This window comes from Eretmochelys imbricata, chromosome 3, assembly GCF_965152235.1.
Source record: "Eretmochelys imbricata isolate rEreImb1 chromosome 3, rEreImb1.hap1, whole genome shotgun sequence".
Taxonomy (NCBI): domain Eukaryota; kingdom Metazoa; phylum Chordata; order Testudines; family Cheloniidae; genus Eretmochelys; species Eretmochelys imbricata.
In genome coordinates, this window is record NC_135574.1 from 62,033,232 (window position 1) to 62,056,717 (window position 23,486).

Genomic DNA, 23,486 nt, shown 5'->3' on the forward strand with positions numbered 1-23,486 from the left:
TCAAGTATTAAAGTTTTCCATAAGATCCATAGTTTGGCCACATTTTGCAAATTGCCAGTTGCTGTTTATGCAGCTAATTAATGTCTAATATATATCTAATGTGTTCAACCAAGTTCACGAAGTTTTGAGAAAATGTTTGAATTTCTTCACTTTTATGTTTAAATTCTTAATCTTATATGGGTGGGGGTTTAAAAATTTTATCTGACTCTAAGTATTAAAAAAGGGGAAGAGGAGTCAAGGAGGTGGAGAATGATACAAACTGAAACTTAAAACTGCATTAAAACCATCACACAACCTATGAAAGTAAATGGTGCATTTCCTCTAGGTGCTGGTATGTGCATTTAGGGGCACTGAACAGATGTATTTAAGTTGAGCATTCCTAATTACCTCCATTCAAAATACAAGACCAAAGGGACATCCTATGACATAGAAAGGACTCTAATTTAAAAAACATTTTAAAAAATGTATAAAAGGACACCGTTAACAATTACGCTGTCTGGAATTTTTCCATCCTATTGTTACAATTATAGTACTTTAACTGATCATGTATTTTTCCAGTTTGTTTTCTTTTTGTACAGTTTCATTTGTTTTGCTATAGAAACTGCATCATACTTAGTCCTGAGTATGTGGATTTTTAACAGAACAAAAGGGGAGATAAATGTCATTAAAAAAACTACATGAAGATTTTAGACCTTCAAAAATTAATTTGGGATGCCCAGGGACAGGAGTAGTATCTTCACCACTTATCTCATTTTTTCCTCACACACTGACTAGATATTATATTAACAGCATCCTTTTGATCACTGGGGTGTGGCTAATTGTCTTTTCCATGTGACAGTCAAACTGTTTTATATTTCAGATACCACCTTCTCAAAGTATTGTATAAAATTTCTAAAAAAATTAAAATTCATGTACAAATCTGAGTACAAAAGTTTAGCTTTGTTCACCACTATTTTGATCCATATACTTCTCATTGAAGTACAAGTAAATTTAAAACTGACGTTCTATTAGCAAACAAAAACTTATTTCCAGATACTAAATATTTAAACTGTCTTACATACCAATTGTTTATTATAGCAAGATGTATTGAAGTACAACAGATCCTAGCGTATTTATTGAAATAATTTAATATGTGAGATATATATATATTTATTTTATTGCAAACAAACTAACATTACACACATACCAGCCCATAATTCCATATGTTATTGCATTTTCCCTAAAATAGGTTAAGTATGCTCTATTTACTTTATATAAGAAGTACTTTCACAGAGATGGCATTAATCTCTATAACGATGCTATGTGATCAAGGTTATAGAAAAAACTGCATAATGTATTTTTATTTTATAAATAGCATGTGAGCACACAAAGGCTATCATAATGATAATGTATATGGGAAATACTGAAGATTTTGTGTTCACTGTTGATTACTGTAAGTAACATTTTCAAAAATGGGTGCCTAAAGGTAGGCTCCTAAAGCCAGCTATAGATACTTACATATTTGGCCTGATTTTCAAAAATGCTGCCTACCAGGCAATTACATTGACTTTGGGAGCCCAACACCTTCAAGAATCAGGTCACATGTTTAGTTGCCTAAATATGGATGTAGGAGCCAAATTTTGCACACCCACTTTTGAAAAGCTTAGCCTGCATTTTGACTTTGATTGTTTCACCTGGCAACCTGACATTAATTTAACATCATTTTTGTATGGAATTAGATGTAAACTACTAATTTGCATTAACATGTTTACAAAAACTAGCAAGCAGTCAGCTAATTAAACAGCTGGTTTAAAATGTTTTTCCACACTAACTTTCATATAGTGAATATAAATCAAAATTGAAAAGAAAGCTGTATTTATTTTATTCAGCACATCTTTTGAAAGTTCTTGTGGTGGTATGCATTTCTCATACTCCATAAACGTCAGCTGTATTTTAAATTAAAATGTTTGATTAAAATATTCATTCATTTTAAAAATACATATCACTGAATTACCTGCTGTTGGCACCTATTTTTCTGAAAAGTCAAGCCTTATTGGTTTAAGATGTCAACACAGTTGACATTATTTACCTCAACTACAGAGAGGCATAAAACAATATGGCAGTTACATATCTAAAATGGGGCAGTTTTCCAGAGAACAATAATATCAGCTTACCATCCAATCAGTGTTCTCCAGTCTCACTTTAATAAGTACTCATTTTATTAAAAAAGCCGCTCAAAACAGTGTCAGATCTGGTTTTTTGTATTTGTTTCTCCTGGCCTCAGAAAGTATTTTACCACTTTTGAGTCTGGTAACAGAATTTATCCTAGAAAAAGCAAACTAAGAACCAAAAGAATTCATATTTTTTCTTTACTACACCATATTCAAAAAAGCTGAAGTCTAATCTTTTTCAAGGCTGACCATGAAAGAAGATAAATTAAAATATAAGGATCTGCACAATCAAGTTTTATTCTGTCAATTATATAACAAAAACGTAATTATATTTTTCAATCCACAGACATATTCTAACAAATACCGTCTCCACCAGCATTCTGGAAAGGAAATAAGTTGGAGTCACTTTCACCCTGGAGTCCCTACTGTCACTGCCCTCTTCACTACACTAGACCCTTCCACTGCCTTTACTTTAATCTTAACTTTAGAGGGAACTACTCATTATGCGCACAGACTCTATTCCTCACAGAAGAGTGAAAATGCATGCTGAGGAACCTTTTATCTTTTCCAGAAGAGGGCCTCCTACTGCAGTAAATCTTTCCGTTACTCTCACACAGTACTTAAGGAATATCCAGATAGCACTACCACAGCAATACAGTTAACACATGTCTACACCTTTTATTTGAGTGTCCTAAATTTACCTGCTTGAAATGTAGCTACTGTCATTAGACTATAACTTTAAAAAGGAGATTTGGAATACATTATAAAATATTGCGGTCCTCTCTGCAAAAGAAGAGCAGTGACTGGGGAAGGAGGGTATATTACCTATAATGTGTGGCTAAAAGTTGTATGAATAAACTACTGCCACTTTTTATTTCCCTTAATTTTCTGACTGATTTTCAGTTATGTTTAGAAGTCAAAAGTCCTTTAACATAGCTGAGTTAGTTTAATTTTACATTTCAACTAAAAAAATATTGCTGCATCAAAATTGAGTCCATAGTTAAAAAGATGCCAGTCCACAATTAGTATTAGCCTCTTTGCAATATTTGGAAAGATAGTAGAAATAAAGTGATTAAACACCCAGTGCTATGCAAAAACAGCAATAACATCTGTTGATGCCGATAGTGACAACACTAATGGACATATTTCAGCATAGAAAGATTTTCTATTGAAATCTTTATGCTCTTGCAAAGTTGGATTCCTATCTGAGGAGGGTACAATCTCTGCAGCATCTTCCTTGCTGTAGAATTTATAATCACTGAAAGGCAAAAATGAGATGCTCACAAGCACCACTAGCAAAGGTAACTACGTTTGTAAATTCTGCACGTTTAACAGCTCAAATTTAAGGACCCTCAAAGTTCCTCAGGACCAAGAGCTCTAGATTTTTTTCCCTCAGAATAAACTAGAAAAACAGAATTGAACATTACATTAATGTAACTTTAATAGCAAATGCAGGCCTTGATCTTGCAATGCAATGTAAAGTAAAGAAGAAGCCAATGAGGTTCCATTAGGATGGAGAGGTCTGAGCCAGTAGGAATCTGATTTACAGGATCGGGCCCTTATAACACTTAAGTGCGAGGATGAAAACATTAAGATGTACAGAGCAAAATTAACTGAGGCATGTCACAAGCATTTTGTATTTTCTATTACTTTTCTTTATACATGAATCTATCAATATATTCATGTTTATGCCATTAAACTTAGACTTAAAAAATACAGAACTGATATTTGTCTTTTGGTATATAGAATCAAACATGCAGCATTATTTGATTTATGCAATGTTTCCTATGAAACAATGCTTATTTATATAATTTTTCCTACTTCTTATGAGAAATAAATTAAAATGATAAAATACAGAATGTACAACAGGGCTGAATTTTAATCTTATGGTAAGAAGCATAAATTTAACTTTTCACCATTTATATTTGTGACCTTGTATGTTACATCAATTTAATTTTTGTAGTTTTGTTTGACTTCATCTTCAACTGTATACATAAGGAATTTCCTGTGAGATCTAAAGATGATAGATGTTTTCTTTTTATCTATCAGACTAACCATACCCTGAAGGAAGAGGGTTTAACCTCTTTCAGCGTATGCACAACATATCAAAAGTGTGTCCCTCTTCTTGGTACAACACTAGCTCAGGTTCATCTTCAGAAGCTAGCTTAATTGCTCTGCTTAGGATATATGCAGTTCGGTGGGAGATTGCCAAGTGGTGGGCACAATCACTGTTTACTCAAACTATAAACCACAGAAAGTGCTCACAAACAATTTCTTGGATACTTATGTATGTATTTTCATAGGCCCTAGAAAATTAAAGAAGTTACTTACTCTACAGTAACTGAGGTTCTTTGAAATATTGTAGTCAGTGTGGATCCTACTATAGGTGCACAGGCACCTCACGCATGCAAGATCAGAGTCTTCTGAATAGTAGCATCTGTCAGGGATGCCCACGCACCTTGTACCTCCTCTTGCCCCTCTATGATGACATAAAGGCATGGCAGCTGTGATCCTCTATCAGTTTCCTGACAGTTCAAAGCCCATTGTAGCTAAGGATGCCAAAAAGCAAGAATGAGAGGGTGGGTGGTGGGATCCACACTGATTACAACATGTCAAAGAACTTCAATTACTGGAGGGTAAAAGTTCTTTCTTCAAGTGTGTGTCAGTGCTTATCTCACTCTAGATGACTATCAAGCAGTGTCCACTCTGGAGAGTGGGAAAGAGCCATATGAGCAGAACAGAGATTAAAGTACAACTCCCCCAAACCTGGCATACAAATTCTCCCAAACCAGCTGCCATGTCAAAGGTGTAATGTTTAACTAATGTCAGTGTGTTCGCTCCAGGCTGCAGCTTTACAGAGACCATTGAGGAATCTGGATACCATTGGATGTGAAAAGACCGAGCATGAAACAGCTGCAAGGTGAACCTTGAGAGAACTAAGAACCAACCCAGCCTGGAGGAAGTGCAGCATATAGTCAAGGATCATTGGGCACATGGCCTCATTTGCGCCCAGATAAGGCTGGATTGCCCATAAGGAGAGCCATTTCCATTTGGAGGAATAGCTAGATCATCCTAGGAGACAGTTCCCTGTTTTGTATCAGGATTTCCTGCATCTGTTGAGAACAATCTCTGACAGTAGCTTTCATACATCCAACATTCAAGTTGTCAAGTGCAATGTCTGAGCCTGGCTGCAATATCTAACCATGATACTAAGATATCAAGTACAACCACACCAGGAGATGGATTGGAGATTGAATGGACACGTGCAATAAGTCTCAGAATCAGAAATGTCTCAACCAGTAGGGAGCTATTGGAATCAATGTGGCCTTGTCCCATCTGAATTTGGAGATTACTCCATGGAGGAGAATCAGAAGAAAGGCATGTAGGAGGCCTGGAGACCACTGCAGCAGGAAGGAGTCTGGTAAGAAATTCAGATACACACACATACATACACCCCCGCTGGAGCAAAAGTTCAGGAACTTGGTTTTGTCCTCTGTAGCAAACAGATTTATTGGGAGAGTCCCCTACTAGCAAAATATCACCTCCATGACAGATGTCTGCCATTTGTGGTTGGTTATAGTGCACATGCTTAAGAAGTTTCAGGTTGCTGCTGGTTCCTAGAAGGTGTAGAGAGAGTGGGGTTACCCCATGGTGATGACATCAAGTCCACAGCCTTGATGGCTTCCTGGCAGAGAATATGACCAAGCACTTCCTTGCTTGTTTATATAGTGCACTGTGCACTTACTGTCCACCAAGATCTGCATTGTAGAGTCCTGCAGGACAGGCATTTATGCCACACAAGCCAGACAGATGGCCCTGCGCCCCAAGACGTTCATATGCAGTTTCAGATCATCCTGGAACCAGATCATCTGCATCTACAAATGGTTCAGGTGGGCAGTCCCAACTTGTCCCTAAGTCATCTGTGATGAGCATCACTAATGGGGAGGGGAGAAAGGGGTCTTGTATTCTCCTGGTCCAGCCACTGAGCTTTTGCAGGTCCTGGGGCAGAACTGTGGCTTGGATGGGGTGTACACTGACCTCAGCCATGGTCGATAAGGACTGCAGGTGATCTCTGGCAAGAAACATCAGCTGTCATGTGGAAGCTTTAATAGAAAGGGAGTAACCCTGTCCCAAGTTAAAAAGTCATACTTGGCCAGTAGTCTGGCGATATGCCACTCACAGCTGTAAGGAGCAGAGGAGAACAATTTTTTCCCAAATAGTTTTAGCCTTTTGGGATTATTGCCTTTAGAGCTACTCTTACTGGATTTAAATTTTTTCTATATTGTCATCACAAGCAAGGAGCCCAGACGGTGGTAGGTGAAAAGTACTCAAATCCTGTTTGAGGGACTTACTACTGCTTCTCTACCTGTTTCAGCCGCTCTCATTTCAACTCCTGGCTCTCTTGATTCCTCACCTCACAAACTCCCATTCTCATCACCAGTGAGTTCAACTTTCATGTTGATGAGCCATGCAACCCCTTCGCTGCACATTTCCCCACTCTCACCTCTTCATTCAACCTGCAGCCCTGGTTCAACTCTTCCATTTATGAGAAGGCCCATTCAATTTGATCTCCACCAAGCTCTGTGCTCTCTCTGACCTCTGTTGCTGAAATCCCCCTCTCCAATCACCTAGCTCCTTTCAGCATCACCCATCACCTCCTTCACCCATCACTCAGACTTCCCACGACTTCAAGTCCTTCAGCATTGACTACTTCTCATCTGATTACTGACTCACTCCTCAAATCTTCCCTGCTCCTGCCTCTGCTTCTCTCTCCGTACAGGACCTCACAGACTTCTTCCAAGAAAAAAAGTGACAAAATACAACGTGAACTTTCCACTTTCCACCAGCAACTCTCTCTGCCTTTTCCCCTGTCACAGATGCAGAAGTATCTCAGCTATTCTTCTCATCTAACCCTTTCAATTGCTGCAGTGACCTCATCCCAACCCATCTCCTGATCTCCATTGGGTCCATTCCCATTCCATCCCTTATTCTTTCCCCTCACAAAAAAAGCATGGTTTAGTCTCTCCCATCTTAAAATACCCACCCTTGACCCCATTTACTCCTCCACTACTTCCCCACCTCTCTTCTTCCTTTGAATATCATATCTACAATCACTATTTGGAGTTCCAATACCAACCTAGACCCTCTCCAGTACTTCTGTCCCTTGAACTCCACCCAAACCACTCTCGCCAAGGTTTATAATAATCTCCCCCGCTTAGCCAAAGCTCAGAACCAGTAACTCCATCCTCATTTTCTTGACCTGTGAGCCTCCTTCAACACAGTTGTCTATGCTTTTCTTCTTCAAATCTTGTCTTCCATGACTGTCCTCTCCCGGTTCTTCTCCTATCTCTCTAATCACTTCTTCAGTGTGTCCTGAAAATCCACCTCATCCCTTCTTCAACTTTCTGTGGGAGTTCCACAGGCTTACTCCTTGGTCCTCTTCTCATCTCCCTCTACACTTGTCTCTGGATAATCTCGTCCACAAACATAAATTCAACCACCATCTCTATGCTGACAACTTCCAGATCTACTTCTCTACTTCTGACCTGTCTCCTCCTGTCCAAATTAAAGTCTCAGCCTGTTTTTCTCCAGCTTCTCCTTGTGAATGTACAGCCATTAGTTCAAGTTTAACATGGCTAAGACAGAGCTTTTAATGTTGCCCCCGACATAAGAATGGCAATACTGGGTCAGACCAGTGATCTAGCCTAGTAACCTTTCTTACTGATAGTGGATGGGGCCAGATATTTTCTGAGGAAATAAACAGAATAGAGCCATTTTTGAGTAATCCATCCCATCATCCAGTCCCGGTTTCTGTTAGTCAGAATCTTAGGGACACCCAGAACATGGGGTTGGCTGAGGAACTAGTGGAGCATGCTTTAAAACTAGAGCACTTGTGCTGTTGCCAATGCTAGGTCTTTTCTCAGCATTGTCTTCTCTATGCTGACCTTTTGGGTTGCTTGTCTACTGGATGGGGCACTGGATTAAGTTGGTTTGTCTGTTGTTGGTGCTCTGGTGCCCATTTCCTCCGGCTCTGAGGAGACCTTCACAGATTACCCCAGGAGGGGAAGCTTTAGCCACGCATCACATGACTGACTTGTTCTTGCGATGAAAGAGAGGTGTACTGAACATGTGGGACTCTCCTAAATAGAAGAGAAGACTGCTGTGTCCATGTTTCTAAGTAATTAGTCCATCACAGGACTTGTAGGGCTTGAAGCCCACAGGTTTTGAATCTACCATATTGAGGTGGTTCAGTAGTGGGGGTGGGGAATACAGGTAGTTCTGATCATCAGTACTCAATCCAGATGGATCAAAGATGTTCATGGTGGTCATATATCAGAAGCATTCTGAAGAATTTTGAAAAGTTTTGAGAGATTTAGCTAGAGCTAAAAACTAGTGGGTTGGAAGCTTCCCAGTTTTCATCTCACTGCCATGAGTAGTAAGAGGGAACTAAGGGAAGGTCACAGCCATACTGCCCTTTATGCCCCAATACAGGAGCATTGGGAGTCACAGGTTGCATGTGCAGCACCGACAGACACTTGCATTCAAAAAGACTCTGATCTTGTGTGTACGAGGCACATGCATACATACAGTGGGATCCACATTGATATATGCAAAGAAAAATCATCAGTTAATGTAGTCATCATTTCAAGCAACTTCATATAAAAGTTATGAGTGAAATCCCGACCCTACTGAAGTCCATGGGAGCTTGGCCACTGACATCAATGTAGCCAGGATTGCTCCCTCCTCTCCTGGCCACACACCCACCAAAATGCAATGTACTTTATATTTGTGCAGGAATAGCAAATAACCATAGAAAAATTACCATGTTGAAGTAAGACCGAATTTTGACCCCTCTGGCCAAATCCCAAACTATGACATTTCCATCATGGCCAGCAGAGAAGAGAACTCTAGGATCAAATGGGTGAGGCTCAAGTACAAACACTTCATCCTCATGTCCCTGAAATAAAAAATATATATCTTTTTTTTAAAAGATTTGGTAAGAGAGTTTAGAGAAGACTGTTACACAAATATATACAGAAATACTTACTACTATTACACTATCTGCAGTATACACATCTGAATAATGATATAATGATGAGAAACTGTACAAATGTCTCATGTACAACAGCCGTTTTGGCAACTCTCTTGGGTGGCTTTTCATAAATTTGTTGTATCTTTATATTATATGTTTCTCTTTCTTCAGTGACAATTTTAAATAGAAATGTGTAACTATCAGTTAAATCACTATCAACATTTTTGTAATGAATTTAGAAGCCCAGAGAGCTGGAAATGACATTTTAAAAAACTCTGACTCATATTTTAGCAATTTTAACCTTTTGAGGGTTCATTCTACATTATATGTGCAACTGCTCCAAAAACATCTAGTAAAGAACTAGTTCAGTAATTAGGATATGATTTTAGGCTATGTAAAGAATTAGTACCCTAAAAGTAGAAATCCATTTAACAAGTGCCAAGCATTTCCTTTCAACAATGGCATGAAATTATATGCAGGAGCTACTTCTTTTGTAATTAAGATTTTTTAAAAATCTCTAATTTTAATGCAGAACAGGAAGGTAGTAAAATTAAATATGTGCATATTTTTTCATGCCTAAGGAACAATAAGGTCATGATAAGAACTGATATTTGTGTTAAGATATGGGTACTGATCTCGAGTTTCAATTTTGTATTTTTTAATTTTGGGTTGAGGAGCAGCTGCTGACCCAGTGTTTTACATAACTACTTTTTATTTTATGGCAAATGGTGTCTAGAACCTGAAAAAGATATGTTCACTGCAGGAAAAGACGGAAATTGGTGGCTCTGTGACTGGTGCCCTGAAATACTGCATAAGAAACCCAGGTTCAATTTCTGGGTCCAAGAGTCTCTTTGGACAGCAGATGCCCCAAGTACTCTAGGTGAGAGAAACAAATTTGTGTTGTTCTGCAAGCTCGTTCAGCTGACATAGAAGGTGCTCTGATGGTCTCTATGAATGTGTCTGTATACACATATATATTTTATGTATGTATTTAGATATTAGTAACTGGTGGTGAGTGGAGAGCTAGCAATGGTATTCACCTCCCCTTATTTTCTGATAAAAAGATGCATTAAAAGACAACTATAAATACACTACTTAATAGTTTTTCAAATACACAATTGCTGTAGTTACCACAGGGATGTTATGCAAATATAACTGGAAAAGCAGATGGTCCATGAGAGAATCTAGTAAAAATGTGGTCAAACAAAAATGTTAAGGCTCCCTGGAGCAGAGATCCTAATCTGGATTATTATTCTGAATCTCCTCCAACCAGACTAAGGAAATATCACTGTTCACAAATCGCATGTATTTTTGCAACTGAAAAGCCCATATTGTCCCCATTTTTTTCCCCTGCTTAACGTTACCCTGTGACTAAAATGCATTAGGCACCATTCATTTTAATCTTAAAGTTTATCAATCTTCTTCATTCTTCAACCACAAGTGTCCACATAACTGCAGAATTTTAAGTCTAAATTCAGTAATTATATATAAAGGTATGTAATATTTCTCTATGTAGGTGCCATTCCTACTACTTCAATAAAAAAAACTTAAGTTTCTAAAATTTTGCCATGATTGTGGGGTTTCCCACATACCCTCAGGAAGACATTCTGGTTAATGCTGACATTCTAATGATGGGAATCATCCTATCAAAGTTTCAATTATATTCATTTTAATCTGTAATTTAGTATCACTTGCGACTCCCCTTGATTTCCTATACAACTTGTATTTGTATATAGACAAAAGTACATTACTATGAAAATATACTTAATTAATACTTCAATTATGCATCTTCTATTCAAGGAATATCTGGGTCTTCCATCTTATTTTTCAACCTGGAAGTGAATGCTATATCTGGAGGTCAGCAAAAAGCTCACCCATATCTTCCTTCTACTTAAAGGCCACCATAAAAAGCCTTGCCAATTTTGAACAAAAAACAAAAAAACCCACAAATACACAACCAATGGCACTCTGTCTACACAAATTAAAATCTAACCCAAACAGATGCCTGCTAATACTTGCCTACAAAAGATGATTTTAAAGAAACATAACAGAGATTTAAAATTTTAAATTTAGAAACTATCATTTCAAAAACAAACAATGTCTCTGCAAGGAGGGCACGTGAAGAACTACTTTAGCTCCATCCTCATTGACAATGTTACTTTAGGTTGACAGTCACAAGAAATTCAACTAGCTTTAAATTCTTCTGTATGCAATTATTTCCTTAACTTTCTGCCTTGTTATGCAAATCTATAAAGATATTATAAAAAAATCTATGATGGATATGTGAGTTACAGTATACTGAGTAAAACTGCCACTCTTATTTTTCTTACCATAAGGACATGAATAAGCTGGCCAGTGAAAGAATTCCAAACCTTCAGAGTCATGTTATTAACTGCAGTTATAACAGAATTGTCATGGCGGTCCCATGCCACCATAGTTACTTTCAGTTTTGTGATTTTGTCTTCTACTCCTTGTACACTTTGTCTAAAAGTAAACAGAAAAAAAGAGTTTTCAAAATAATGAGTCTGAGTTAGTCAAAATCTTTGGTGCATTAAGAAACTTGTCTGATAAAAAGAGGGTTCACTCATCAAAAATTTTAAAATGTGTTTTGTGTTTTGGTTTATCATCAAAAGTAATGTGTTTCTTCAATACTACGGACAAATGAGAGATCAGACGTACATGATGGAAATGTTATATACATAGTCCACCTGGGCAATTTGTATCTTCAGATGACCTCTGATACTGGTGCAAACCCATTTAAGGTTAATGGAGCAACACATATATCAGACAGCAAAATATGAAGACAAAGTGGTTGCACAGGTAGACAACAAACAGTCTGGCCTGCAGAGCCTATGTTATTGGTTACGAATACAGAAAGAACATAGCGTGATCGTCAGACTTTAGGGTGAGACTGTAGGGCTGATGCTAGGAAAAAGACAACTTACTCCAAATGAGCCCATTTGATATGAAAATCTATGAGATAATAGACATGGTACTCTGTAACACCATTTTTATAGAGTAATTTTTAGGACAGAACCTCACTTTAAAGGCAATGGGTGAAATCCAAAGTCTCCTGATGTCAAAGGCAAAATGCACATTGACTTCAATGGGGCCAGGATTTTGCCCACTGTTGAGAGCCTTGTCTAATTTTTCTTGTAAAAAGGTTCAGAGTTTAAGGCTAGAACGGACCAGTAGATCATTCAGACTGACTTCCTGTGTACCACAAGGACACCAACACCACCCAGCACCTGCACACTAAACCCAAGAACCAAAGTGAGACCAAAATATTACGGCCCACAGGAGACTACTATGTACCACAGGCAGAGAATAGGAAGGACAAGTTGCCAACATTTTCCACAACGGCAGGAAAATGATTAAATAAGGTATATACCAGATACACCTGGTGACCCGCACCCAAACATCACAAAGGCAAAAAACACTCAAGGATACTGCCAAGCTGACTTGGGGGGAAATTCCTCCTGGACCCCACATATGGCTATCAATTAAACCCCAATTCCAGAAGCAAGAATTAGCCAGCCAAGCACGTCAGAGAGAGATTGCTTGGTGCCACCTCAGAGCCCTTGCTCACTCCGCCCAAAGTCACATCCACAGCCGTGGGCATCCCTGATGCTTCATAGGAATTTGTTAATGCTTTACTCCATGTAAGAATACAAGAATGGCCATACTGGGTCAGACCAGTAGTCCATCTAGCCCAGTATCCTGTCTTCCGACAGTGGCCAATGCCAGGTGCATCAGAGGAAATGAACAGAACAGGCAATTATTAAGTGATCTATCATGTTGTCTACTCCCAGAGAATACCATAAATAAACTGAAATCTGTTTTCTCAACAAAACACTTTCTTCATTGTACACACAATACTTTATTACTATAGAGTAGCTTACGAGTGGAGTGTTAAGGCCATTTTTTAAAAACTTAACACTGAAGTTTTTGTTTTGGAGAGTTTAGCCTTAAACTCTATCACTCTTGTTTACAACAGGTCACAAGACATTATGCGGACTCAAAAGAGAAGGATGCACTTTGGCCCTATTAAGCTTTCCTTATAAAAATACAATGATTTTAGTGATAGTGAAAGGTGCTGAATCTTGAAAACAAATTTTCTATATGTATTCATGTGACAGATAACGTCCTGACAATCTGTAGGGCACTCTTGGCTTGCATCAATTTATCTCAAAACCATGCCTATTTGATCACTAGCTTCTCTGTCAACTACTGAGCATTTGTGATTATATTTGAATGATGCATATACATGTCTCCATGAAAAAAAATGAACAGAGAAGGATCACCAACTCATTTAGTACAGACAACTTGAGAGCCTGTCAAACTGGATTCCTAGTAGAATGTGCTTTATTCCTTGCAAAAAGGTTCTCCAGGCCTAATTATTCTCTCTTTTTCAACTGTATAATCCCATTTTCTTCAGTAGGATTGCTCAGGTGTAACTAGGGCTGAATTTGGACTTACATTAAAAATGGAGAGTTACCTGGATTTTCATTTTGTCACGCAACACATGCTCTTACCAGGTGCTCTAGCTAGAAGTTTCTCTGGGGAGTTTAATCAGTATTTTTGATAATTATTGGAAAAATCATAGTCAACAAAAACCTTAAGAATCTCTCAGGGTCAAGTTTTCAAATGTGTTTCATGAAACAGACTGAGATCTCTTTACCTTCCAATGAATTATGGGAAAAAATTCTAAAAGACCCTTACGCTGTGGAAATAGTACTAGCATCTCTGTTCCAGCCACCCAATTGGGTCATAAAAAAATTTACATCTCAGAGGAGAAAATTTAAAATATTCCTAGAATCTTTCCACCTGCCCCAACAACAGCTCTGGGGCAGATATATTAAAGTAATTAATTCACATCCTTACCAAATTATTATTTTCTCCCGATTTTAGGCAGCTACCTATTATTTAGAAATTTTTTGCAGTGTGACTCTAAGAATTTACCTTCAGTGGATTTGGCAAGAGTTCTTCCAAATATTGATTCACACTTATTTTTTAATCTTTATTACAACATCCAGAGGACCTACTCATATCGGGATACTGTGTAAACATTACAAAAAGACAACCCCCGACCTTGAAGAGCTTAGTCTTTCCTCCTAGTATTCCACGCCACAAAAGAACTATGGGAAGTAGAAAGCTCCATGGGCCTTTCAACATTTTATGTAGTAAACACTATATAAAGTGACCTTCTCTTAGAAGCATATTAACCAATTTTGAGTCCAGAATACCTGATGGCATCTCTTGTTAGGAATAGGCAATAAAATTTAGTTAATTGTTAATATGTGTTTTTATTTTTTCACAAAATGTAAAAACTAAAGATTCTCTGTAAAAAAGCAAATTCTGTGTTTTTCTGTGGCAAATGGATTTCTAGGATCCCTGCTAAAGATCAAGATTGAGTGCTTGGCATCAGGAAGAGATTGCCTTCTGGGCATTCTACTGTTAGATGTAGATTCTTTTCTAGATTTAAAAAATACAAGTATAAGATCCAGTGAGTAGCAACAAACCCAAGCTTTAGCCACTCAGCTTCCAGTGAGTTTGAGGCAAAATGGGTTTGGGTTTAAATCTGACCTTAAACTCTGTGACTCTAATGCCCAGAAGGGACCACCATATCATCTAGTCCGCCCCCCTGCTTATTACAGGCCACTAACACCATCCAGCCACACACACACTAAACCCAACCATCAGAATTAGACCACAGGATTACAACCCTCAGGAGACAAAATTATTGTGTGCCCCACAGGCAGAGAACAGGAGGCACCAAATTCCATCAATGCCCAAGGCCCTTGCAATGACAGGATTAAGTGAAACACACCCAGAGGATACCTTGATACAGTAAGTCCAAAAATTGCTTAATGATCCCATAACACAGTTACCTCTCGAAGATGAGGTAAGGAAAGACACCTAAGCCAGGAAGGAGTTACAAGAATTATCTTGTCTTAGTCCTCTATTTTAATGGTTAAACTCAGCTATTAGTGGCAGGAAAAAAATAGGTAAATCCAGAGTCCAATCCACTAAATACAGCCAGCTGTACATGTATTTATAGGGCATCTGGAGCACAAGCTTGGAAATTTGTTCATGGCTGGTGCAAAGACATCCAACTTGGGAGTAAGTCACATGAGGAAAGTCTGTTGTAGCACTGGAATTTTGATCTTTCCTGGCTGAAGACACTAACAACTCGGCCAGTCCATCTGACTATTGAGTCTTCCTCAAACATATGTTTCAGGTAATGTGTGATCACATTTATCTAGGTTAAGTAGAAAATTTAGTGCTTTTGGTTGAAAACTGATGCTCTTTGGGCCCTCTTGATGTTGATATATGCTATTGCAGTTGGTTGTCTCATGCTAGATAGAATGTGGGACTAAGACAGACTTGAATGGCTTGGCCTGTTACTCTCAGTTCCAGAAGACTAATGGACAGTCAAGCTTTCAATCTGTTACTGTTTTCCCAACCTGAGAAATTCTTCACACATATACTCTTCAAGCTCAACAAGACTTATGGTCTATCATGAACCTGGTTGGTAAGCTACCACCCAGGGATGCACCTAACAATGTCATGTTTTTCCATGACTGGAAAAAGCGAAGTACCAGATTAGACAGAATTTAGAAAGGATTGCTGCCCACTAGGTAAAATTACCAGGCCATACCTGCAGATTTTTCACATGAAAAAAAGATAACTGTGCTTTGTCACCACAAAACGTATACGGTATAAACTGAACCAGATTCATTTAACGGGATCCTGGAATATTTTAAGTTTGAAGGCTTTGATTTTCAAGCATCTCTCCCTCTGCTAACAGTACTAACCTTTAACAGGTCAAAAACTGGGGATCAGAAATAAACTTGGTCCTGCATGGCAGATTAAGGTGTTTGTTTAATAATTACAAAATTATGCTGTCAAGAAACTGTAAAATGGAGAATATCCTTTGAAGTTTGGTGATAGGATGTTTTTAAATCAGCCAGATCAGAGAACAAAAATGGTAGCCAGACCATAAAAAAAACCAAAAACACACTAGAATAATCTAAGAAAGTACTCTGAAGGTCAAAAGGAAGTGCCAAGAACAGAAAGTGTTTTTAAGACACGTAGTAAGAGGAAAGAAATGGTTACTTTAACTGTGGTTCTTCAAGATGTGATGCAGACTATATTCCAAGTGTGTTGGGGGGGGGAAGGAGGGGAGGGTGCCGGAACCGGAGACTTTTGCCTAGCAGTACCTACAGAGGGGCGGTGCTCATGTCTTGAGCCTGTTGCCCCTCCCCTAGCTATATGAGGCAGCGCTGCCCCAACCCCCTCTCAGTTCCTTTGCACTGAACATCCAGGGCAAGACTCTGATGCAGAGGGGACAGATCTGCATCACATCTCAAAGAACCGCATTTACAGTAAGTAACCATTTCTTTTTCCTCGAGTAGATGCAGACATGTATTCCAAGTAGGTGACTAGCAATCAGTATTCCCACTCAGAGGTAGGGCTCGGAGTTGACCTGAGTAAGGACTGCAGGACCGCTCTTCTGACATTATCGTCCGCTCTGGAAGAAGCACAGATCGCATAATGATCTGTAAAAGTATGTACAGACGACCACATGGCCACCCTACAAATGTCCAATATGGAAATGTCATTGAGGAACGCCACCGATGTTGCCTGTGCTCTCGTCAAATGCACCCGTATGTGCTGAGGAGGTATGGCTGACACTATCTCATAAGCAGTCTTGATGCAAGACGTTATCCATACAGAGATGGTCTAGGCAGAGACCACTGGCAAAGGTAATGGCTATCAAGTATGCAGTGGATTCTCTTCTTTCTGAGGTATGCCATGACCACCACCATGCATTTGGTGATGACCCAGAGGGCATAACAGGAGTACTGTGTACTAAAAGTGGTGATCTCCTGCCTCTGAAGATAATTCTTGTGACTCAGCAAAATGGCCACATGGACGTAAGCATGCTGACAGTCCAGAGAAGTGAAAAAACAGTTACTAACTTTTCAGTAACTGTTGTTCTTCGAGATGTGTTGCACATGTCCATGCCATGCTAGGTATGTGTGCACCGCAAGCACAGCTGGCGAAAATTTTTCCCTCAGTGGTACCTGTCGGGTCAGCTCCAGTGCCCTCTGGTGCCACACACTCAAGCACTGGTATAAGAGGTCCGGCCAGCCCCACACCCTGTAAGTTCCTTCTTGCCAGCCAACTCTAACAAAGGGGTAGGAGGACAGGTCATGGAATGGACATGTCAACACATCTTGAAGAACAACAGTTACAGAAAGGTTAGTAATCGTTTTTTCCTTCTTTGAGTACTTGCATATGTCCATTCCACATTAAGTGACTTCAAAGCAGTACTACAGGATGGGAGATCGGAGTTCATGGACATGCTTACGGCAACATGACTTGACCAAACCCCGCATTATCTCTAGCTTGCTGGGTGATGGCGTAGTGGGAATAAAATATATGTACCCATGACCAAGTTGACACTCTGCAGATGTCCTAGATCAGCACCTGGGCCAGGAACACTGCTGAGGAAGCTTGCACCATAGTAGAACAGGATGTCACTATAGCCGGTGACGGGACCCCCACCTGTTTATAGCACATGAGAACGCATGATGTGATCCAGGATGAGATCCTCTGAGCCGAAATAGGAAGGCCTTTCATCCTGTCCGCGATTGCCACAAAGAGCTGTGTGGATCTACGGAATGGTTTTATCCTCTCAAATGTGGAATGCCAGGGTGAATCTAACACCCAGGGCGTGGAGATGTTGCTTCTCCCTGTTTGCGTGGGATTTCGGGAAGAAAAGTGCAGAAAAACAGCCTGATTACTGTGAAATTGCAAAACCACCTTCAGGGGGAACACAGGGTGAGAGCGAAGCTATACCTTGTCCTTAAAGAAGATGGTGTATGGGGGTTCTGACATAAGGGCCCTGATCACTGAGACTCTCCTGGCTGAAGTGATAGCCTCCAGAAAGGCGACCTTCCCAGAAAGATACAGCATAGGGCATGTTGCCAGTGGCTCAAACTGGGGGTCCCATGAGTTTTGACAAGACCAGGTTCAAGTCCCATGGGAGAACTGGCTCCTGAATCTGAGGGTATCGTTCTTCTAGGCCCTTGAGAAAACGAATGGTCATCTCATGGGAGAAAACCGATTGGCCATCCACCAGGGCATGGAACGTTGAAATCGCTGACAGGTGTACTTGAACTGATGAAATTGCCAGACACTCCTGTTTCAGATGCAGCAAATACTCCAGAACAGCCTGCACAGATGCCTGTGTGAGCGAGAGACCTTGCTGGGAAGATAAATGGAAAACACTTCCACTTGACAAGGCATGTAACTCTGGTAGAGGGCTTCCTACTACCTAGCAGAACCTGGCAGACTTCTCTGAACAAGCCAGCTCCTCAGGATTTAGCCATAGAGCCTCCAAGCTGTCAGGTGAAGTGTGTTCAGGTTTGGGTAGAGTATTCGACCGTGGTCTGTGGTATCAGGTCCGGGAGGAGAGGTAGTGGCATCAGAGTTGCTACTGAAAAGCCTTGCAGTGTGGTGAACCAGTGTTGGCAGGGATAGGCTGGGACTACAAGAACGACCCTCACTCCATCTTGCTTGATCTTCAGTGGGACCTTGTGCACTAGAGGAATCTGGGGGGAGGCACAGAGCAGGTATCCAGTCCAAGGGAGTAGGAAAAGAGCCCATGAGTGAGCCTGGTCTGTGGCCACGCAGGGAGCAGAACTGGTGACATGTCCTGTTCTGCCTGGCCGCAAACAGGTCTACCTAGGCAGTCCCCCACTGCTGGCAAACTGCCTTTACTATGTCGGCCCAAAGGGAGCACTCATGGTGACTGAAGAAAGACCTGCTGAGGTGATCTGCCAGCTCGGTCTGAGCTCCTGGACAGTGAGATGATTTAAGGTGGATGGAGTGCATTATGCAGAACTCCCACAAGTGGACAGCTTTCTGACACGGGGGAAAGAGTGAGCTCCTCCCTCCTATTGAGGTAGAACATGGCTGCTGTATTGTCCATGCACACTAGGCACATTCTTGTTCATGATGTGGGACAAGAACACCTGATAGGCCAAGCGAAACGCTCTTAGCTCCCTGAAAGTTATATGTATGGAGAGCTCCTCTTGGGACCACAGGCCCTGCATCCTGAGGTGCCCTAGGAGAGTCCCCACCCCCTCAACCTTAGATCTGTCAAATGCAAACTAGGGACAATGAGAGTTGGGGTCTGGCAAACCGACAGAGAATCCCTTCACCAGTTGAGGGAGTCAAAGACCAGTGCTCACAGTTCCTGCCCTGAATCCAGGTAAAGGCGACTTAATGGATTCTTTGGGCAGATTCTTTAATGGCGACACCCAGGCCAGCCATGCTTAAAGGGGTCTGAGGCATAGCCTCGCATGCTGCATGCACTTATATGCATGCGGCCATGTGGCCTAACAGTATGAGGCAGAAATGGGCCATCATGACCAGGTGGGCCTTGACCTGTGCTCCTAATCACACCATTATCTGGAAATAAGCTTCTGGAGGAAAACCCTGGCCTGAGAGGAATCAAACACCACCCCGATAAACTCTGGCCTCTGTACAGAGACATGGGTAGACTTACGCTCGTTTATAAGCAGGCCCAGTGACTGAAAGGTTGACTGTATGAGGTGGATACTTGCCTCCACCTGGGCCTAGGCCCAGTCTTTGACCAGCCAGTCATGGAGGTACGGGTAGACTTTTAACCTTCTTCTCATGAAAACCCTCAGTGCTGCCAAAAGGCTGGACAGAAGAACCATAAATTGGTAGCAAGTCTGGTTTACAATGAACTTGAGAAACCTTCTGTCCCTTGGAAAATTGAGATGTGGAAGAAAGCATCTGACAAGTTGAGAGTGGCATACCAGTACAAGGGAGATCATGGAGGCCAGGGACACCATGTGGAACTTCAACTTTTTGAGGCAGCCATTGAGCTGGCATGGGTCTAAAATGGATGAGAGCCTCTCTTGGCCTTTAGAATTAGGAAATACCATAAGTAAAATCCCTTCCCTTTTGAGTCCCACTCGGAGGAGGGCTTGCACCTTCTGGGCTAGAAGCTGCTCCTGAGAAGGGTCCCGAAAGAGGGATGTGGAGGGAGGAGTTGTGGGGTGGTGAAAATAAACTGGAGTGTATAACCCCTTTCCACAGTGTTCAGCACCCAGCAGTCTATGATTGTAAGAGACCATACTGAACTGAAGTGGGACAGGCAGTCCAAAAACAAAAGGGGGACAGGATGCTGTGGTACACGAACTGGTACAATTCCTTGGATGTCAAAAGTTCTGCTTGGCTGCCTCCATGTATTTGGGTGGGCCAGGTAGGGATGCTGAGGTGGATGGAGGCAGCTGCCTGCATCTAGAACTCCTGTTTCTTTTCTTTTGCAGGTCCCGATGGGGCATCAGAGCTGAGAAACAGGTGGAATGCTGGGGCATAAAGACCCAAGCACTTGGGGGTGGCTCTGGAGTTTTCAGGCCATGGAGCTTTCCATCCATTTGCTCTAAGGAGAGCAAAGTGCCTTCGAACGGAAGGTTCGGAATGGACTGCTGGACCTCTGTTGGCAGTCCTGAGGACTGGAGCCAAGAGCATCTGGCATGACCTCCACAGAAGCCATGGATCTATCTGCTGAATCTGCCTCATCCAGGGTGGCCTGCAGGGAAGCCCTGGCTACAGACTTCCCCTCAGCTACCAGAGCAGAGAACTCCTGTCTGGGCTCCTGGGGAAGCAAGTTCTTGAATTTCAACATCAAGTCCCAGACGTTTAAGTCCTATGTCCCCAGCAATGCCTGCTGGTTGGAGATGCAGAGCTGTTGACGCCCTGTAGAATAAACCTTTTTACCAAAAAGTTCTAGTCACTGAAACTTTTGCCTTGGGGGGGGGAGGGGTGTCACTGCTTGTTGCCCTTGTCTGTCCCTCTTGTTGGCCGCTGAGACCATCAGGGACCCAGGAGGGGGGTGGGAGTACAAGTACTTATACTCTTGAGCACGAACAAAATACTGCTTTTTGGCTCTCTTTGATGTGGGAGATAGGGAGGATGCAATTTGCTACAGGGCTTTAACCAGTCCCATGATTGCCTCATTGAGAGAGAGAAAGCCACCTTCAACAGGGCCAAAATATCGACCAGGCTCTGGGAGGATTCTTTAACTACCTCCACTTCCAGCCCGAGGTCACTCTTTTCAACAGCTACTGATGAGCTATGAAGTCATCGTGGGGAGGTGACAAGCCTGCCCCTGCCACAGCTTCATCCAGGGAAGATGACTAGGAGATCTGCACTGGCAGGGGGTCCTCCTCTTCTCTTTCTACACCAATCCGGTCCTGAGGACCGGTACCATTCTTGGTACCGCAGTCTGGATCGGATTCTGCTCAATGGGACGGAGGTGCTCTCCTCTCCAAGACCACCGAGTATGAGAGCCTGGAAGGGGGCCCAGCATCCGGTGAAAAACCCCAGGAGTTCCAAAATGGTCATTGCATCTGCATAGGCCAGTGCCCACCAAGGGTGCTGGAACTATTTTTATAGTGGGGGTGCTGAGAGCCATTGAGTCAAACTGTAAATCCTGTATATAATGGAAACCACTTCAAGCTAGGGGATGCAGCAGCACCCCCAGCTCCAGTACCTATGATGCCCACTGTGCCAAGCGCTCGGTGGTACTGCTATGCCTGGATCCACAGCCAAATAAGGGTGACTGAGGAGGGGGGTATTGGGAACAGTTCATCAGCTAGGGATATGATTCCAATTCCGAGTCTGACAACGAGCCTTCCTCCGGGGACAATGGAAGGGCGGTACCACTCAGTGCCGGGGAATGGTGCCACAGTGGGGAGACTTGTGTCGTGGCCAGCAGGGATGGATTCCCTCTCAATGGTACCAAACAGGAGCTTGGAGCAACAGACTCCCTTCTGCTCACCAGCACGGACATTGCCAACTCTTGTACCGCCAATGGTGGTACCGAAAGCAACAGTAAGTCCCTGACTGCACCGAACCCTCCGAGGTAGACGGCACCATGATCCCGCTGGTGCCGCAATTGTCCCTCCAGTACTGAAGGTTGATCCGGGACCAGACTCAGCAAAGCCTGTATACAGGATGGAGTCAATAGTACTGTCCTTGGAGCAGCGACTGAGGAGTAGCCAGACTCAGGTCGCATTCTGCTGTGCTCCCCCTGCTTGGCTTTCTTCAGGCAGGGAATGCCCCCTCTAAGCCAGCCGCGTATGCCTTTTCTACGGCAGCAATGACAGGAAATGGTGCTGAGAGACTCTCACGGTGGGAGCAGCACTCCGCACCGACTCCAAGGTACTCGATACCAAGTCTGACTGGCTCAGCTCCAACTAGGGTCAGAGTACTGCCTCTGTCAGGTGTGACTTCAACCTGGTCTCCAGGTACTTCTGAGTATGGGGCTTGAAGTCCCAGCAGATCTGACAGTGATATGAGTCTCTCCCAGGAAGTTCAGACAACTGGAGTTCTGGGTCACCCATAGCCATAGGGTTGCCACAGGAGGCACAGGGCTTGAAACATGGAGACTCGGGCATGTCCAGTACCGGGAGCAGATGAAGACTCTGCTAACACAGCGAAAACAGCAACTTACTATGTTCAACAATTTCACATCTGTCCAAATCAGAAATAAAGATCTGATAAGAAACAAAAGGAAGGTAGTAAACTAAGACCACAGAGAAGGGTCTTCCACTGAGGGGAGCTTGATGAAGCAAGAGGAGCAATTCCAGCAACTGTCATAGTAGGAAAGAAGGAACTGAGAAGATGCAGGGTTGGCCATACCCCTTATATGGGAGCTTAAGAAAGTGGCACTGTAGGGTGCTAGAGCCCACCCAATGGATATGACTGAGAGAAAAATTTCCAGCAACTGTGCTCATAGTGCACAGACACCTGAAGTAGAGTAGTCATGTGCAAGCACTCGAAGAACCAGTCGTTCTGAGACAAAGCAGGGAAGCTAGCTGACAGAGTGATCATACAGAAAAAACGGTTACTTACCTCTCTTAACTGATGTTCTTCAAGATGTGTTGCTCATGTCCATTCCAATAGGTGTGTACGCGCATGGCACATGCACAATCGCCGGAAGCTTTTCCCTAGCGGTACCCATTCGGTTGGCTGTGGAGACTCCTAAAGTGGTGCTTTCATGGCGATGTATATATGTCCCTGCCAACCCACCGCCTGCTCAGTTCCTTCTTGTCGGAATACTCCGAAAGTGGGGAGGCAGGCGGGTTTTGGAATGGACATGAGCAACACATCTCGAAGAACAACAGTTACAAGAGGTAAGTAACCGTTTTTTCTTCTTCAAGTGATTGCTCATGTGTATTCCAATACGTGAC

General features: G+C 42.0%; 1 protein-coding gene across 3 annotated transcripts in view; it reads right to left on the minus strand.

Moving 5' to 3' along the window:
* The window catches only part of PHIP (PHIP subunit of CUL4-Ring ligase complex), a 308,803-nt gene that overhangs the window by 141,803 nt on the left and 143,514 nt on the right, over positions 1-23,486 (minus strand). For all 3 annotated transcript variants that reach the window (XM_077812726.1, XM_077812725.1, XM_077812727.1), the window contains 2 exons: positions 11,514-11,667; positions 8,974-9,108 (listed from right to left, as the gene is read on the minus strand). In XM_077812726.1, coding sequence (XP_077668852.1) covers positions 8,974-9,108; positions 11,514-11,667 — 289 coding nt within the window. The remainder of the gene's footprint in view (positions 1-8,973; positions 9,109-11,513; positions 11,668-23,486) is intronic.